This window comes from Salvia splendens, chromosome 2, assembly GCF_004379255.2.
Source record: "Salvia splendens isolate huo1 chromosome 2, SspV2, whole genome shotgun sequence".
Classification (NCBI taxonomy): domain Eukaryota; kingdom Viridiplantae; phylum Streptophyta; class Magnoliopsida; order Lamiales; family Lamiaceae; genus Salvia; species Salvia splendens.
In genome coordinates, this window is record NC_056033.1 from 38,193,897 (window position 1) to 38,213,943 (window position 20,047).

Here is a 20,047-nt window from a genome sequence, read left to right on the forward strand (position 1 = left end):
GTGTTACACGCATAACCTGCCATCATTCCATTCCAGATCTTGTAATACACCAGATAATTAGAAAATATCAGAGCACAAAGACAAAGGTAAAATGCTTATATTTGGAACTTATAAACAAATAGTTTCATTTCATTTGAACAAAGAACCAATATTTACAAGAAATTGATATATACTGTCAAAGAATAAGACTAAAAATACACAAATCTTCAGCTTTGGAGCTAATGGGCCTACGTTCCCTGCCTAGCAGAATTCTACTGGATTTTCATGGTAATGTACTATCCTAGTCCTGTGAAGTTGTGGAATATTCAAACAAAAGACGTTTGGATGGAGCTGACTGTAGGAGTACCCGTAGACGACTCGTCAGCTGGTAGATCAACGTCCATTGCATGGCCATCTCCGAATCTTTCATCTGCCTAACTACAGAGGCCTGCATTCAAACAGATTAGTAAATCCTTGATGTTATTTTTAATTTGAGAATGTGAAACCAACCTGAAGACGCTTTCCCAGCTGAATTTCAACTTCCGTTCCAAATGAGATGTTGCTAGCTAGAGACCTAAGAGGATCAACTGTGGGATCAACGGAGAGCAGGCTGGGGATCTGAGGAGAATACACCAGTCTCCACCGTGCATGTCCAAATTCTCCCTTGCCCTCTATCCTTGGCATCAATGTCTCGAGCGTTGCAGTAGCAAGCTTCTTAAATGCAAGCTGGCCATCACCTTCCAATATTGATTCAGCTAATTGACTCTCAAAGACTCTTGCAGCCTGTTCAATTAGACACAACATTTAAGTTTCTCGGATGCCAACAAAATATGTCTCCAAGCTCAGTCACAGTTGGGCATAATTAAGCATTAAATTATCCAATTCAGCAAAGGATCAATATGGTTGATGAAAAGTGTATAGCAACAGAGTATGATATCAAGAAAAATTGGCTGATGATGCCGAGCACAACGGGTATGAAAATGCACTTAGAACCAACAGTATACCGTATTAGTGTATGGCAGGTATAGCTGTGCGCCAATGAAATTAAAAAAGTGACGGCAGATAGTATCTAGTTATCAACTCACATCTAATGCACATGTTAAAGAACATCTAATCCTTTCATACGAAAGTGCAACACAATTTTGGATTATGTGCTGGTTATAAGGTTTCATTAAAACTTGATATTTCAGCATCCAATTTACCTCAGTTGTTGAAAGGAGATCTCGCTCCACTGAACGTGTTGAAGTCACCACCAGTTTTTCCTGCCATTTGCTAGCTCGACTTTGAATTCTAAATTGCCACTCTGATCCTACCAGGGCTAGGTCCAATGTAGGATCAAGTCCATTGTCAGGTTCAAATTTTGCTACATTAAGATGCTCTCGCTTGAGCCTCACCTAGATTTAGGGCAGAAAAAAAATTAAATAATCAACACACATAAAAACATTTCAGTAATATAATTTATGGAGCAAAAAAGGTCACCGAATTGTACCATCAACTTCAGTGTTTCACTAGTATCTGAAGATTACCTGAGTTGCGACAAGATTCACATCACCATTCTCAAATGTTAAAACCCCTTTTGGTTTTATCGATTTGGGATGAGCAGGACCATTTAATTCAAGCTCTCCGCTAATAGCAAAATTGAGTATCAAAGGATAAACTATCCTCAGTTCAGGCCCAAGAACGATCCTCAAGTCCGAAAGGCGAATATCTAGCTTCGGCTTCCCATTTACCTGCACCATCTCCTTATCAGCTTCATCATGTGCACCTGCAAATAGTCATAGTTTGTGAAATCATTAGGACTGTAACAGCTTGGAAGAGAGTAATTTATTCACTTTAATAACTTTGATACAGAAAGACATATGTGCCAAATTCATGGTTCTTTGAATTTTATTTTAGCAGGAACTATAAACTGGAAATTACCCTGCATCAAAATTTCTAAACCCCAGCTACTAAAATCTAATTACTCAAACTTACCAGGTGAAAGCCGAAAAGGACTATTAATTGATGCTGGTTTTAGGTTGAGAAAACGTGAAACATATTTTGTAGCAACCATGCGACCATAAGCACCAGCTGGAGGCCTCGGTTCATTTGTTGTATCATTAATGAAGGGTGCAGTTCCACTCCCCTTGTCATGTGACAGATAAACTTCTCCTTGGCTTATCTTTATCTTTCCAGACATGTTTGGTTGCATAATGGACCCAGATATTTGCAACTGAGAATCAACCTGACCACTTTGAAATACAAGGTTTATCAAGTTCAGATAAAGGGAAAGAGAAACACAATACACACAGAGAGAGAGATTTCCTACTAAAAAACAGGAGTAAGAAACAGTCCCGTCTTTCGGAACAAAAAGTACCTCAAAATATTTCTAGCACGCACTTCCAGAACCTCACATTTTAGGTCAAGTTTATCACCGATAAATGCTTCACTTGTACGTAGAGGAAGATTCCCTTTTAATGATAATTTTCCTTTTCTGCTAACTTTACCCTCCAATGAGTGAATTCGCAGTCTATTTGAATTTACAAGAACTGTTCCTCCAAAATTGGTTACTGGTTTCCGGAGCACAGGTGAAGACACAGTTGCCCTGTGAAAATAGGCAGAGCCATCCAGTAATGGTTGTTCTACAGTACCTCTCAACTAAATAAGGGGAAATTTCAACAATACAAAGATGTTAAATACTGCTTATATTCTGTTAAATAAATAAAATTTATGAACAACTGTATCAACCTGAAGCATAACTTCAGCATTGCCATGGAGCCAATTAGCATAAGGAGATAAAGCTGTTAGCAACATCATGCCACCATCTTTGACATCAGCATCGACCCTAACTTCTCCTGCATCCAGCAAGTTCCAGTTTAGACCTCTGAGGCTTTCTGCCAATTGTGTATCCCAAACTTCTTGACTTTTATCTCGGGATCCCTTTCGATCATTCAGCTCGTCACCGGATGCTTTACTTCTCTCCTCCCAATCTCGCATCCATGAGGCTTCATTTCTATCCCTTTCTGCACTTTCTTCCTCAAGCATATTACTCTGTACAAGAGATAGAGGTATGCTTCCTTGAATATGTACGTGGCCATTTTGAACAATGGGTTCGAATCTTGCATTAAACAGGAAGCGGGTGGTTGGGGTTAGAGATGCAACAACTTCAGCCCTCCCAAGTTCGATTCCCCCAACTGCCCCATCCAGGAGCCTTACTTGGACGTCACATTCTGGTTTTGCAAGATTGCCTTTAAGATCACCTTCCATATGAAGGATGCCTCTGATTGGTGCTAATAACTGCCTAAGAGAATGAACAGCTTCGGTAGCTGAATTCTCGATAACCTGAAGAAAAGTTGGAACCAAGCTAACAGGGAAATTTAGCACAGCAAAATGCAAATTTGTCTTTGGGCCCAATAGCGTCCCATCTGCATGAACTGTGGCATTGTCCCTCTGGATGAAGATTTTCTCAAGACGCAAACCATCAGTGTTGCTGTACATACCAGCTGCCAGAATACGCTGAGTTTTATACGTTCCCCACTCCCATTCCTCTCCGTGGAAGTCAAAATCTGCCTGAAGTGGACAGGAAGCAGAAATTAGTAAAGAGGTCAAAAATTGGCATCGCTCAAACTGGGAGAAAGAAATCTTATTGCAGTCACTAGAAATTTTTTATATGAAAAGCAAGAGACCCATGACTGATGAGGATGCACAGACACAGAGTTACAAGATTTTGATAATGGAACATGAGGTTAACTTAATCATCAGATTGGGTTGCAAAGTATTAGGAGAGTAGAGATCGACGAATAACATATGCTTCTAAGATTAAGAGTGACAAGAACAAGCTCTTAGTTACAAACTTGGATGGGAAGCCTAAATAAAGAAGGAACTTGACACAGTTATCACACCCATGAAAGTTAAGATTCACCAATAAATTGATGAAGATAATCAAACATATAAGCATTAAACAGATAAATAGGTTTTCAGAATAATCATCTCTTTATCTCTTGGAATAGGAATTATCCACAGAACAAGGTGGGTATCAGAGTTATTACCATTGTATCCCCATTGCCTCCCCCACTTGCATCTAAAGAGCCACGCCAACGACCTTTAAGTTCAGCTAAACCGGGAAGATCAAAGTCGTCCAGAACAACTTCATAAGACGTGGCACAATGACCATGAAATTCCTTTTAAGGTTTCACAAAATCAGATAAATTTCAGGAAAAAAAAAAAGGAACAGGAGCAAGGTAATACCATTTAAGTAATTCCAATTTCAGGTCCTTACAAATTCCAGTTGACAGAAATTCAAAATCTTTGGAAATTAAACATACCTCGAGCAGTTTTTTAAGATTTTCTGCACATATTCCAACTGACTGCAAACTTTGTATGAAAAGATCCTGTATAAGAAAAGGAAGCACACATTAAAAAGTTTGCAACTCATCAAGTCTGTATCGTTAGACTGATAAAAGGAATGGAATCAAAATAGGAAATAGAATCAATAGGGGGAAAAGGATAATTTTACTAATGAAAAAAACTAGACCTGTTATTTCATACTCAAGGCTTACAAAAGTATCATGAGACCAAGAAACTCTTCCAAAAGATTAAAATAACAGAAAGGAGCCAATGTCAAGAGAATGTATTTTCAGTTTACAGTTATCATCTCAGTGAATGAGCTTAAAATGTCATGTTTAATACTGTATCCCAGGAGACTGAATTTTTTCATTTAATATCCATTTAAATGGTTGAAGAGAAGATATATAAAATGTTGCAGCTCCCTAACAACTTAAGAGAATTCTAGATGAGGTGATCGTTCAAATGCCAAGCAAAAGTCCTCGTCTCAAAGTATAACTGCTACCAATTTACAAATGATTTTCACGTGCAAAGACAAATACAAAGTAAAATGCTTGTATACAGGGTGTTTTGAAGATAACAAAAACTAATAGCACTGTTAAGCCTTTAGATTAGGGCATGAGGCAGTAATTTCTACAGAAACCATAAACAAAACTAAGATGGATAAATTATCTGAAACCCCTAAATCCAGAGCCAATTCCAAAACCAACCAGTGAAAGCAATATGAAAGTTCACCTATCCACATACATTTACCATGAATATGTCACAACATAAGTAAGTGAAGTTTCTGGCAGAGAAGACAGGGCTGCTCTCACAATTAAGATTGAAACTGGAAACACCAATTAATCATTCGAGATATCATAAACGTAACCACAACCTTTGATCTAGATTGAACAGCGGGGTCTGAACTACGAGAAAGAAGCCTAGCAAGAGGAAGCATCTCAGCAATCTCAGCATTAGGGACCTCTAATCTCATTCTCCATCTACCCATGGAAGAGATCATGCTCCCAAGATGACCAGTCATCACTTTCTGAAACAGGCTGCCTTTTTCCTTTCCAGCCGGGCTTCGGTCCCGGGAACCAGGCAATACATACTCCCCTTGCAGTTCATATTTGCTATTGCTTTGCTCCAAGATTGCTTGTTCAACTGTGATCTATCAAAAGTATGAATAGACCAGTAACAAACATGATCAACCATATTATACTATCCGTGCAGACAAAAACAATAGCAGAATGATTTCTTCAGCTATGTCAAATAAGTTTTGTCTATCGACCAACCAATAAAACAAGTAAGATGTAAAGTTCAAAGCCAAACAATTCAACTACATCAATTAGCCCAAGGACACGCAAAATTTGCAAAGCAAAACCTGTGTCTTATATCCAAGTTTATTGTTTTGCCACAAATGAGGAATTCATGACTTATTTAATATGGTCCAGTTATTGAGAAACAAATCTTCCTCAAGGAAATATTCAAAATGCAAACTATTAGGCAATCAATCAAAACTTTATTAACCTTGTAAAACAGACTGAGGTTTGCACTATTCTCATGATTTCCAAAGAGAGACTTATACCCTCTCGGAGAAATAAGAAAAACTTTAGAGAAGCAATCATCACTTCATTTACTCAAAATATCACAATAATCGAGCCAAGCCTATACCTTGTCTTATCAATATAATCATGGGAAAGGTAACTATGTTCTACATTAAGTATATAATAGCAAACTATTAAAAGTTCCACCTCGTTTAAGATGAAATTCTGATATCTTAACATTGACATATAATAAAATACTACAAGTCTATAACAGCCCGATGTCTTAAGTGGAGCTATTGCCTACAGTATTATCCTTAACCAAAAGTTGCAGTGAAACCATAGATCTGTTGCTAGTCCTAATTGAAGATCTTAAACAAAAAACCAGAGAATCTGAAATACATATGACAAAAGTACTGACCACATCCCCACTCCATCTGGCAGCTAAATCTAAAGCTTCACCCAACACACCACTGAATTTTGGTCGAAGAACAGATAATGCACCATGACCCCTTCGTTTTTGAAAATTCAACTGCAGCTCGGCCTAAAAATGAGAAAAGGAACATAAAAGGTAAAAATAAGAGGTTCTGCAACAATATACAAGAAATACTTCGTAAATGACGTCAAACTTATTTCAGCAGTCATTGGGTTCTCCTCCATAAAGGAGGTATGACTTTAACAGCTACAAGAGCAAAATTCAACTATTGTTAAAACTTAAAAGCCACATTGTAAATGAATGGAAACATATAAAACTAGTTAAAGTTATTCAGGGCATAAAGCAGCTCGCCACTCAGTGCTTTGAGACAGTTACTTTTCTAGCCATATCTAACAAACATTTTTCAGTAACACAGGTAAGCAAATAAAAGAAAAAACGAATAACCTAACCAAGTCCCTGAAAGCCTAACATGCAAACATAAAAAGATAACTAAACAAAGTAATGAATTTAATAATAATAATAATAATAATAATAATAATAATAATAATAATAATAATAATAATAATAATAATAATAATAATAATAATAATAATAATAATTAAAAGCATTCTATAACCAGGGGCACCAAAAGTACTGTTTAGCACTCTAACAAGAAATTTACTCTTGAAATTGCTCCACGAAGTGATGCTAGCTCCAGCTCATCCAATGGCAAATGGCGAACCTGATTGCACAAGGAAAAACACATATTGTACGAGTATCAAAGAAAGCAGTGCATAGTAAAAAGTCAAGAAGAAATAAAAGTTAAAACAAAGGAAAATACTAGGAAAGAGTGGAATGGACCTCTAAGGTAGTTGAATGTAGTGGGCGATAACAGGCATTAGCTTTCAGGTGACCTTTCTGCAAAGAAAAAGATAGCACTTTTTCCACAAGATTTTCTTCAGAAGTAGATTGCAAAGGTCCTACAACTTCAACTGCAAGACTTTCATCTGGTCGGCCAGTAGCATCCAACTGCATGACCAGAAAAAGAAAGAAAAAGGAGATACTGGAAGATCTATCGGTAATTTTGTATACAACGACAAAACACATTATTGGTGCAATTAATAAGGAATGTATTCCCAAAAATAGTTAAAAGTTATTGTGGGGTCTAACTGTCTCTCAGTAGAGGGGCATTTCTTATAGCATTCTAGCATTTTTATCACCATCATACAACCTTTGTAGTACAAGAAACCACAAAGAATGAATGAAACTTTAGCTTCCTTAAGAAAGTTGAAGATTGAGATAGTAAAAGTGACTATCCTAATTCCTAACAGATGAAATCATATTCCAGATCAAGGCTCCCCAGCAGATATTAGCTACAAACATCCTCCAGTTATGTGAGCTAGAAGAGAAATGTCTGGGATACACCCATTTTAGGCATGAGCAACTAGGGCTTAAATATGAAGTCTTCAAGGACGACTAATAAGAAGTAGGTTTAATCATGTTTTGTGTCCTCAACTTTCAGCTGTTTCTTGAAAATGTTCGCAGGTTTTTTTTCTCTTCTAAAACCGTCAACTTTGTGAAAAGGTTTGATTTATGTCCAGCTAGACATAATCCAGCAACAAAACGATGACTCGGCAGTCGGCTCTCCTGATTCTTAGGTGGACTCTACTTTAATTGATGTGGATTTCCCCCCTCACCCGCTAAACAACGTTGTTTCACTGGAGAATCTGACTCAGCATTCCATCCCCGGATTATCTCAAGCAAAACACAAATCAAACTTTTCACAAAGTTTAGGTTTTTAAAGAGAACATAAGTTGATGACATTTTTCAGGAAGTCCTGAAAGTTGGGGACATAAAACATGATTAACCTTAAATAACTATTCCCCAAGAAAATGGATGTGAGACAAACCTTCATACCCTTAGATGATATGTGGAGCACCCCAGCTAGTTGAGGAGCCAACATCAATTGATTGAGTTTTAGACCTGAGATTGAAATATCACCAGAAATACTTTTTTCATCTTCGTCATCTTCCTTTGGTATCATTTCCGAGTTTGTACTAGATTGGTAAACTTGGTCGCCGTAATACTTGTTGACCTTTCCTTGAAACTTAATTTTTCCAGTTGCTTTCAAATGAATGGGTCTCAGAGAATCAAAGGTATAGGAAGAAACCAAGTTGAAAAATTCAAAATTGCGCATCCGTAGATCCAATTCAATTCCTTCCACAGAGAAAGGCATCCTAACTACTTTCTTACACTCTCTCCAGCATAACAAATTTTCATCAGGATATGATGTTGATACTCTTGTGTATAATTCAAAAGCAGCAGATGAAGAATTAACACAAATGTAATCGTGTGAGATAATCACATCTCCACGAGCATCAGAAAGTGACCCCTCAGCTTTCAGAGCAGTCCATTTGATATCAAATCTCCTACACCCATAAAGACATTTCCCGTTAACAAAATCTATGAGCAAACATCTCTGGGAACTATCATTCCATCTGGCAAGACAGCTGATTCCATCAACCTATAGAGACACAACATGAAATCTTACGGTTTTAACAATGAGCCTGAGACTTTTGTTTCTCCATTCAGATCCCCTAGCTTAAACGGCATAGTTTGGAGGTAACCAGGTATATAGCGATGCATAATTTTGTCAAAGCACAAGATGCCAGAAAAGTTAACGTCCATTGCTGTGTCATCAACCTCACCCTACAATAATACACTTTTAACATCAGATCAAACCTGAAATACCTAAATGTAATTGGAAGAAAAAGAAACTGATACCAAAGAAAATAAATTTGAAGTTCATATTGTTTGTGGATTTTTAGGGTATACTTAATTAGTATGTTTATAGGGCATAAAATGCTAGCATGTCTACAGATTCATTTCTACATGCATAATAGGAATGCTTTTTAGAGCATTATAACTTCTCCTAGATGTTTTGAGAAAAGTTTATTTACACAAGATAAACTGTGTAGCAAGATTAAGATATTGGGCTTATTGACAAACTACTGATTATAAGAACTCCAGAAACTAGAATATTGGATGAAGTGCAGAACTAACCAAGTTCGAGATATCACTTTCTCAAACAATAATTCTAATCTTCATGCACCAAATTAACCGAATTCACTAATGCAGCTTATTTATGTATAGAACCAATTATCCATCTATGTAAATAAACACCTCAGGACAGATCCATGCATTTCCGGCTCCGCGAATCTCACCACCATCAACAAGTGTAGCTCTGATTCCATACAGATCAGCGACCTGACATATGTAAGCAGAAATATGTAAATTGAAAAATAAGCATGTGTTGTTAGAAAAAAGATTTTTAAAAAAAAACTGTCCAACTGTGAACCATGGATTACTATTTAATAATTACTCACACAATTATCAGTGTTAAAGGTAAAATTGGCAGAAACATAGGAGAGGGGAACATGATCGATGGCTGCCACTGCACCAGCCTCTTTATTATTCAACATTGCCTCGTCTGCAGCTGATTTTGGTGTATCAGCAGATATATGAATAATTTTCCTCGAGACCAATGCACTCCCAACAAAAACAGGAGCATCCAACAGGCCTTGACAGTTGAACACAGATGTTACTGACCCTGCTAGCTGAAGTGAATAGTGGAAACTCATTAGGTTGGTTTTGGAAAACAGTGGCCCTCAACAGAGTGGCACGGGGAAATGGAAACCGAGCAAGAACAATGCCCAGCAAAAAATCAGAAAATCAATCCAGGAGTATCAAAATGTGATTGTTCACAATTTACGCAACACTTTCAAGGATCCAGATCACGTACACAAACTACATCTCCAATATATGAGTCATATGACACCATAAGTGGAGTTAAGCACAACCTAACATGTCGTGTAGATAATCCAAAAAATTGTAAAAGTAGCCTGTGTTGATTTGTTGCACACTCTTCATAACAAATAGTACTATTTTGAAACAGAAAGATCTAAAACCAAACACAAGCATTAAAGAGTAAATGTTTTGCATTCATCAGCCATATAGACATGACAGAAACATGACTACACTCCATAAATGGCTGGAATTTTGGCTAACTTACAGGTTGGGAACATCCTAAAAATCACCACTTGCTCTATTCTAGAAATTCAGAACTTAGAACGAGCTTTTCATGGTAATTAGTGGTTGTGCAAACAAAGAGATATATATCAAGACAGACAAAAAGAAGAAAAGCATTAATGTTCAGAAGACTGTGATATTTTAGTCATCTAGAGGAATATTAAAATCCAGTCCCATACCGGAAACAACAGAGGCTTCATCTTGAATGTTTTCATCAAGGCATTCACTTCTACTGAAGGAACCTGTGCTAGGATCAGAATGTCAATAATTTCTGCTTTCTGGAGGGAAGCACATAAAAAACATTCTAGAGCATGCAAATCCTATAACTGTGTTACAAAGTGAAACAAACAGATTATTAACATTGTATCTGATTGATGAAAGAAATTGATATACCTGACACATTACGTGATATTCTCCTTGCTCTGGATCAATGCCGAAATCCCCAGATGCTTCTAATGGAATATCACCAAACCATCCCCTTGCATTATGCAAAAATATTCGCTGGTCTCGGAAAAACAAACTTGCATAAACATCCTGTACACAGAGGTGGCCTATAACCTTTTAAAAATCCATACTGCAAACAGGAAAAAGATACTTCTAGAGGAAAACAATTAAAACTAAAGCAATGAATTAACTGGAATTTATCTTCTTGTTCTTCATATCATAGAATAGGCAATCTAAAGAAATACCAGGTCAATTGATGTACTTAAAGAAATTGTCATGATGTATTATTGAGTATTCAATATCAATACACGAATCATTCATCTGACACATGATCTTTCATGTGAAGCAGAATGCTAGGAAGATGGACGAGATAGTAACTATTCTTTTAAGCTACAACTTGAGATTTAATACGAGAGATCTACGAAAAATGCAAGTATTGAAAACTAAAGAAGATTAAGTAGTAGCATGTTGATCTTGTGCTATTCTCCATTTCTATTTACAGAAACAAACTGGCCTCACCACTAATCACAGAGATGTAAAAGGCAAGGTTCCATAGGAGGTTTTGTTTTCGGAAATGGTAGGAATGTCTATACCATAACAAAACAAACAAGGCTTGATGGGAACATTTAAAATAATCAATCCTATGAAAAGCTTCAACTCATCTAAACTATAAAATCCTCTTGGAAGTTAAAGAAATTGGTTTAATAGTACTAACTACTTATCACAGGTATACATAGTAAGATCGAGGGATAGAAGGCTGATCATACAACTGACTGCTAATGCAACAATGTTTTATGAGTCAATAATGATTTTACTAATATGTTGAACAAATATAAAATCTAAAAATAATCCATCAAATAATAAAAAAAGATAGAGATCATTCAGATCAATAGTAGCAACATACAGAAAATGCTGATGGAGCATCATATATGTGAAAGGTCAACCCTGTTACATCAAGTTGTCCATGAAGATTAGGAAAGCTTTCTCCCCGTGACATGCATATGTGAACCTGTTAACAATAGATATACAAGCTAAGATATCATTAACCAGATTCTATCACCTCTGGGGGGCGCACTTCCATTTCTCAGAGACAATTAAAATATGAAGTCAGAGAAGCACCTCGCCGCTAGCTCTTCCTTTAGACCATGAAATTGGAAGCTCTAATATCCGCTCGAAGAGCTACGAAACAAAGACATAAATATTAGGATCAAAATCTGATGTAGATGAGGAAAGCATATACGGCTCAAAAGTAAGTCAAGGTAAGAGTTCACATTCTCAACGAGCTCACCGGAACAAAGAGATTTGCAATTTTCAAGTTGGCATGCCATTTCTGCTCAATGATATCGACATAAACATCAGTGGACAACCATCCACCATCTTCAGATATCAAATCTGATCTCCACATTTTACAATTTCCACTAAGCTGCACATGCACACGCCCGTAGTGATTCTGAAACTTCACATGTCCGCTGGCAACTTCCATTTCTCTATAAAAGGAACAACAATTAAAACCATACTTGGAGTAAGGAATCCCACATCTGTAAGAAAATTGGCACAAGATATGGCTATAAATGTAAAATCCATGCTCAAATAAAGGATAAACAACCATATAATTAGCGTTTCACTTTTTTTCTCAAGAAGGTCTTTTCGATTGAAGAAGTTAAACACAACCACTATCCTCAAACATATTTCGAATTTTGAAAGATTTGACAAAAAAAGTATTGTTTCAGACAAGTAAACCAAGCATCATAGTTTCCAACAAACATTATGCTAATGTATTCTTGGTGAATTCCTTAGGAAATAGCCAAGACACCAAAGGATTTAAATTGATCTTTCAAGCAGCATATTACTACCTTGGTTCTGTATCACCATATGCAAGCAGCATAAGAGTGTAAAATCCATACTCAAATAAAGGATAAACAACCAGATAATTAGTGTTTCACTTTTTTTCTCAAGAAGGTCTTTTCGATTGAAGAAGTTAAACACAACCACTATCCTTAAACATATTTCGGATTTTGAAAGATTTGACAAAAAAAAGTATTGTTTCAGACAAGTAAACCAAGCATCATAGTTTCCAACAAACATTATGCTAATGTATTCTTGGTGAATTCCTTAGGGAACAGCCAAGACACCAAAGGATTTAAATTGATCTTTCAAGCAGCATATTACTACCTTGGTTCTGTATCACCATATGCAAGCAGCATAAGAGTGCCGCCTCGAAAATGTACCGAGTCAAGAACTACAGGAATAATTTTCTCTATGCCTGAAGTATTTTCTCCACCAATCTCGTCGACTATTTCTGTCGATATTTGTTCAAATCCCTCCCTGATCTCAGACTTCAGCCTTTCCCAAGGATTGTCAAGTAAATGAGACCACACTTCTGTGAAGTTTTCATAGGCAGTGGACAGGCCCAATTGTGAACTCAATGGTGGAAATTTTCCCAAAAAACTAAATGAGCTTGAAGACCCAACCTCAGTACGACTGGAACTACTAGAGGCACCAGAGCCGTGAGTGCCCGAGATGTCATCTTCAACATTATCCACCTCCTTGACCAACCTGACATCTGTTTTTACTGCATTATCTCCTTCAAGATATTCATTGTTTATGTCACTATTATTGGTGTTTCTTGTTCCTCTAACAGTTTTTACTGATGAAAATTTGTCACTGTAATTTTTAACTTTACTAAGTTTCACCGAAGTAAAGAGAAACGGATCTTGAGCCTTATCCATCCGATTTCTAGATGGAATTTCTAAAATTACTCGAGAAACAAAATCACTCTTCAGTTTGTTGTCTGCCTCGAAGACATCATTATTTGTCGGTAAATCTCCAGCAAGTTCATCATCTCTACCACCAACACTATTGTCAACCTTTACATCCTGATACGCAGCTCTCTGATCTCCTTTGAACTGGGCCCCCTCAGAACAAAAAGCACCAGCATCCTCGCTGCTTGTCATGGAAGAATCCATTTTTCGATAATCAAAGCATACAGATCCTTCGAAAAATGAAAGTGCTGCGGATGCACTGCACTCAAGAAGTCGCCTTTTAGAAGCGATATTACTCATAGATAAATCCCTACCACTGACCTTCCTCTTAAACTTATGCCTCACAGATCCAGGCATTATCCTAGACCAGATGCTGTTTTCAAGGCTTGAAACTTTTGCACCAAATGATCTCTCTAAATCAGCATGCTTCAAATCATACTCGGCACCAGCATCCATACAGTGATGGTCTCTCCACTGCAATTTCTCATCTGTATAATGGAAAGTATCGGGAGTCCCTAGTCTTGTCCTTGTCGGTCCAGCCATGTGCTCCTTATAAGTATCATCCTCAGGCAGGACAGATTCACACTCTGAAATGGTATAGCCATTCTCAGCAGATACTTTAGCTGCGTCATCTCTTTCTCTTTCCCAACGAACCGTGGCTTCTTCCCTAGCAAGCCTCCTTGTTCTTGTACGATGATCGATTCCCTCTTCAGCGGACAAGTGCCTCTGGGGAACACCTTCCAAATAGGGTATTCCCAACCAAGTATAGTTCTTTTTTTGTGCTACCAACAAACTTGGACTTGACAAAACAGCATCAACAACTATTTTCCCCCTTCTGAGGCTAGCAAACGGACGAATACGCAGCTTGACAGTGGGAACCTCACCACAAGAGAACTCTTCACTGTGAGGGCCAATTGAGCACGACTCCAAAGTAATTCCTAAAGGCGAGATGCTGCGAACCTTACCAAAATCAAGCTCCCTCTGGAGATGATCGCTCAATAGGGTACAAACCGATGGCAGCAAATTGGTTTCCACATATAATTTTGCTTTCGACTGCCCATACCACACCAATAAGCACACCCCAGATATCACCGAAAAGAAGACGGAACACCTGAACAGAAATAAACCCTCTTCCCACACCGGAGTCACAAATTTGACAAGTCTCTCATTCCGCACGATTGGCTCGCTCACAGAATTGATCACTCGACCACTCTGCAATTCTAACTTCTTCCAAAGTAGCTCGGCATTTCTCCCACAAAAGTGCTTAATTTTGTTACCATAGAATACAAAATCAACTTTTTTGTTACATTTACATGATAGACCTCTTCTAAAGGGTTTTCGCGTAGCTCCCCTGAGATAACCATTATATCGATTGGTTTTTGCTTCAAACGTAGTGCAATTAAGTGGAACCCCAATAAACGGGCTACGAAGTTCGAGTCTCATTACCTCAATATATTCTGAAACTTATTAGCTCAAGTAGGTGGTTTCTGCTAAGAAGAAGAAATCGAACGCGGCTGCAGCAAGGAGCGCTGAAGCGGCGACCGCCAGTGAGAAGGAGAAGGACCATTACAATCAGCAGACAATCCGGTAAGAGAAGGAAAAGGTTGGAGCCTTGATGAAATGGAGATGCAATTGTGTGGTTGAGCTCCTGCTTCTAGTTTCGTAGAAGAGGAACTTCGAATATTAATTTTCATGCCGAATACAAGTACTATTATGGTTGCATAATTGAATTGCTCTTCAGATCTTCTTCCATTGATGATGAAGAGTGATGATTACATTAGAGTTTGATGTCAATCACTTGTAATCGATAATTCGTCGTCTAGGTTTTGGCGTGGTATCTTATTCATTTTCTTTAGATAATAACGTCAGTTCATGTATTAGTTCCATATTCTAAGCAAGGAATTATGGTCATTATATAATCTAGTGTACCACCCTGTGCGTGCAAGGGAGTACATATTAACATTGACTAAAATCCAATTTTATTCCCTTCCATTTGTCTTAAAAAAAAATTTGGTCTTATACATTAAGTTTGTGCCCTTTTGATCCATAACATATTCTTTTGGTATATTTTAATCCCAAACAAGGTCATAAAGTTAATGTATGGGACCAAAAAAAAAAATTTGAAAAATGTACGGGATCAAAAATGGATTTTAGTTCTAGATTATATTAAGTATTTAAATTGATCAAACATTTTGACTGTTAATTTTAACAGAAAGTGGTTATTTTGAACCAAAACAATATGTTTGGGACCAAAAGGTACCAACGCAATATGTTAGGGACCAAAAGGTTACAAACTTAATGTATGGGACCAAAAATAATTTTAGGGCAAATATAAGGGACCAAAATTGGACTTTAGTCTATTAACATTGGTCCAACTCTTAATACTTCCTCCTTTCTTGAAAATTTGTCACATTTCATTTTCTGCACTTGTTTTGACAAAATCCTTTGTCCCCCAAATATTGTCCCACTTACTCGGCACGGGTTTTAAGAAATACTCAGTCCATCCCACGTTACTTGAGGCGTTTCTTTTCGGCACAGAATTTAAGAAAGTTGTGTTTAGAGCATCTCCAATGCCGGCGTCAAAATCGCGACGCCGATTTTTCGCCGACGCCGGTTCTGACGTCGAACCATTGGAACCGGCGTCGGCGAAATCGGCGTGGCCATGCCGATTCGCGCGATGACGCCGGTTCCGACGCCGATCCTCACGGCGCCATTGTGGGTCCCGGATCGGCGTCAAACCGGCGTCAGATTTTATTTTATTTTTTTTTCTTTTGAAAACACTATATATACGCGCTTTGAACGTCATTTTCATTCGCACCACTTGTTTTAACGAGTACTCTCTCTCTCTACCTTACTTTCTGTACAAGATCAATTTAAGAAATGAGTAATGCCGGTGGTAGTGGTAGTGGTGGGGATGCGGATGAGTACGAGCGTATGATGAACGAAGAGCTAGATGCCTATACGAGCCGTGAGGTTGATCGATGGATGCAGAGTTTTATGCAGCCGGCGGCACCTCGCCCACGACCAGTTGTCCACCGTCGACAAGTGGTTGATCGTGATCATGAAGCTGCACATCAGCGCCTGTTCACAGATTACTTCGCATAGGAGCCGCGTTTTAACGCCAACCATTTCAGGCGTCGTTTTAGGATGAGGCGGGACTTGTTTATGCGTATTGTTAACGCTTTGGAGCAGCGATATCTGTATTTCCGCTTCAGGCACGATGCGGCTGGCAGACCCGGCCACACCCCTATTCAAAAGTGCACTGCGGCAATCAGGCAGTTGGCCTACGGCACCGCGGCAGACAGGTGGGACGAATACCTCCACATCGGTGAGACGACTGCCATCGAATGTATGAAGTATTTCTGTCATGGCGTGATCGAAGTATTCGGTGATCAGTATCTCCGAAAGCCTACCCCCGAAGATTGCCGGAATCTGCTGCGGATGCACGGGGATCAGCATGGGTTCCCGGGAATGTTATGCAGCATAGATTGTATGCATCGGGAGTGGAAGAACTGTCCCGCTGCCTGGAAGGGGTACACGACCGACTACTAGGGGAAAAAACCCACGATGATCCTCGAGGCCGTAGCTTATTACCGGTTGTGGATTTGGCATGCGTATTTTGGGATAGCCGGTTCGAACAACGACCTAAACGTCCTCAACTCGTCGCCCCTTTTCAACTAGCAGTGCCAGGGCGTCGGTCCGGCCATCAGTTTTGTCGCCAACGGCAACCAATATGATATGGGCTACTACTTGGCGGATGGGATATACCCTAGGTGGCCCGTCTTTGTGAAGACGATCCGGTGCGCATCAGATGCGAAGAAGGCCTACTTTGCGACGCGGCAGGAGTCGGCGCGAAAGGACGTGGAGCGCGCATTTGGTGTGCTTCAGGCTCGATGGGATGCAGTTAAGGGACCAACGCGTTTGTGGAATGTCGACTGCATTGCTGATATAATGTACGCCTATATTATTATGCACAACATGATTGTCGAAGATGAAGGTGTACAACTGACTGATTGGGCCAACGACGATAATGAGGCCGGTCCAAGCCACGGCGTCGCCACCGCCAACGTACGAGGTGGGGTACCTCACGATGAAGAAGCCCTCCTCCAAGCACATGCCGACATGCGTCAGACGGAGGCTCATATTCGACTCCAAAAGGATTTAGTTGAAGAGTTGTGGGCGCGGAGGATTGCAAGGCGTTAGTTTTATGTAAATTTATGTAATTTTTTTAAATGTAATTTTTTTAAATTATTGTACTTTTTGAAATTTTAATATTATTATTCGAATTTTCCGTAGTTGTCTCGTAAATTAAATTTCGTATGTTGATACGAGTGTAAATTAAATTATATAATTGTTATTAGTGATGTGGATAGGTAGTGTGAAGGCTATGTGAGGGCTATTTGATGTCCAGTTGATGTGGCAAGCTGATGTGGCAGGAGAATTGTAGTGTTGATGATGTGGTAGTGTGAAGGCTGTGTGAGGGCTATTTGACGTCCAGTCTTACTGGAGATGCTCTTAGAAACTTAAATAAAGTAGAGGGAATAAAGTAAGAGAAAGAAGAGAGAGTTAAGTAAAAGAAAGAAAAATGTAGGTGTGATTAGATGTTTTGTTTTTATCAAAAAAGAGAAATGGCTCAAATAACTTAGGACAACCCAAAAATGAATAAGACTCAAGTAACTTGGGACGGAAGGAGTATAATGAAAAGTGAGTTGAAAAAGTTAGCGAAATGTGGATCATACTTTTATATATTAATTTTATAATAAAATGTGAGTAGGAATGAGTTAGTGGAATATAGGGTCCACTACAAAAAATGGTAAAAAGTGAAATGAGATAAATTTTGTGGGACGAACGGAAATGAAAAAATGGGTCAAACTTTTAGGGACGAAAGGAGTAATAAATAGTTAAAGTGAAGAGAGAGTAAGGTAAGAGAGAGAATAAATGCAAAAAATTAGTGTATGAAATAAAATATGACAAATTTTCATAAAATGGGGAGTATTATTTATATGTATTACTTTAATATTGATACATGTATTTGTATAGATTCATCCAACTAATTCATTCCTACACTGTATAAATAGGATGATCCTTGTACTCATTTTTCATTCAAGTATTCAACACACTATTTAATTTAGTACACTATTTGAGGCACGGAATATAATGTGTATAACAATTGTCCAGGCCCAACCTTCACATACACCCTGGCCCAACATCTAAGTACAATCATATTCTAAGTCAATGGCATAGCCCAAAATTGAGAATCATCTATCACCCCCTTTAATTGGTAAAAGGCGAAGACAACTCTAATTGGTTCAACAATTTTTTTTAACACCCTTTGTGGGCGAGGGTTTAGGCAGACCCTCAACCCGTAAATAAGATCAAAATGTAATGTTCCAACAACATGATTTTAGCCCAAAAGTGACTAAGATCTAAACAAGAACATGAAAATGCAAAGTAGAGGTCCCACAAGACGGGATCCTCCATTCTATCGAGTGGAAAAAAGATGACTAAATACACTAAAGAGAGAAACGAAAAAAGACCAAAACCAACCACCAGCTAGATCTACCCACATCTCTACGTCGGAAACGGAAGTTAGGATATCCCAGCTGATCCATCGTAACTAGCGCCTTCATGTACCGAGGCGCAGAGATTGGATCAAAATATATAAGGGCAGGGGTCTGGACCCCCTACCTGCCAGAAAATCAGAAGCTCGATTTCCTTCTCTGTAGATGTGTGAGAATCGAACCTGCCGTTGAGCTGTCATGCTCCGGATCAAAGCCGTATGATGTCTAAAATCCGCGGAGCCAAGGTGTCCAGATGACAACAAACTAACCAGAGCCGCTGTGTGTAGCTCTATCCAGATGTGAGTAGAAAGCTCCATAGCCATCTCCAAACCCCGAATCAGAGCCAAAAGCTCCGCTTCAAAGCTCGATGATGCAGCTACCGGAGCACAAAAAGCCCGCAGAAGGCCACCATCAGAACCACGAACCAATCCTCCCTCCCCCACCGCCAGTGTCGATGTAGAGAAGACACGGTCTGTGTTCAGCTTCACCTAAGGTGTATCAGAATTGGTTCAACAGTTCTTACCAACACATTTTGTGCCACATAGGATTTCATATTGTATCTTAATATTTTAACATAAGAATACAGTCCTAGTTGCAGTTCTCTCATTATATTAGTATAGATATAGATTTGGTTAAAGTGGAGTTGGTGCACTAAGGGCATCAGTAACCCCGTCCCCATTTTCGGCCCCAAGTCCCCTCCACGTCATCATTCCTCTACAGTTGCGGCCCAGGCCCCAACTGCTGTAACCCTGCAGGCCGCAACTCGGGCCGCAACTAATAAATGACACTATTCACAACTCCAACCTATTTAACTCGAAAACGCAATTCGTTGAACAATTGAAACCGGGAAAATGCATTGTTAATTCGAAATTAACATTACATTACTAGACGAAGCAAATTTAAAATACAAGAAACCCGGGCCACGACTACTACTTCTTCATTTGGGCG

General features: G+C 38.7%; 1 protein-coding gene across 3 annotated transcripts; it reads right to left on the reverse strand.

Moving 5' to 3' along the window:
- Positions 1–100: 100 nt before the first annotated feature.
- Positions 101–15,391, reverse strand: LOC121792651 (protein TIC236, chloroplastic-like). 3 transcript variants are annotated; one of them, XM_042190674.1, is made up of 23 exons: positions 12,949–15,390; positions 12,065–12,263; positions 11,896–11,955; positions 11,681–11,785; positions 10,726–10,866; positions 10,512–10,574; positions 9,630–9,860; positions 9,427–9,510; positions 8,795–8,952; positions 8,153–8,672; positions 7,105–7,272; positions 6,926–6,985; positions 6,250–6,372; positions 5,180–5,455; positions 4,284–4,349; positions 4,008–4,139; positions 2,707–3,528; positions 2,336–2,616; positions 1,954–2,210; positions 1,506–1,744; positions 1,182–1,373; positions 490–762; positions 101–427 (listed from the first exon to the last, which is right to left on the reverse strand). In XM_042190674.1, the coding sequence occupies exons 1-23, from the start codon at positions 14,979–14,981 to the stop codon at positions 281–283; spliced, it is 6,630 nt and encodes a 2,209-aa protein (XP_042046608.1). In that variant the 5' UTR covers positions 14,982–15,390; the 3' UTR covers positions 101–280. The 3 variants fall into 3 exon arrangements, with proteins under 3 accessions (XP_042046608.1, XP_042046610.1, XP_042046611.1); XM_042190676.1 differs by lacking the exons at positions 101–427; positions 490–762; positions 1,182–1,373; positions 1,506–1,744 and having other exon boundaries at positions 1,993–2,203; positions 12,949–15,391; XM_042190677.1 differs by lacking the exons at positions 101–427; positions 490–762; positions 1,182–1,373; positions 1,506–1,744; positions 1,954–2,210 and having other exon boundaries at positions 2,436–2,563; positions 12,949–15,391.
- Positions 15,392–20,047: the final 4,656 nt, after the last annotated feature.

Coding starts and splice junctions, on each gene's coding strand:
- LOC121792651 (XM_042190674.1), bottom strand. CDS start 14,981: ATGAGACTCGAACTTCGTAGCCCGTTTATTGGGGTTCCACTTAATTGC. Junction 9,511..9,629: donor CCTTTAACACTGATAATTGT/GTGAGTAATTAT, acceptor TACATATGTCAG/GTCGCTGATCTGTATGGAAT. Junction 5,456..6,249: donor CCAGATGGAGTGGGGATGTG/GTCAGTACTTTT, acceptor TACTTTTGATAG/ATCACAGTTGAACAAGCAAT.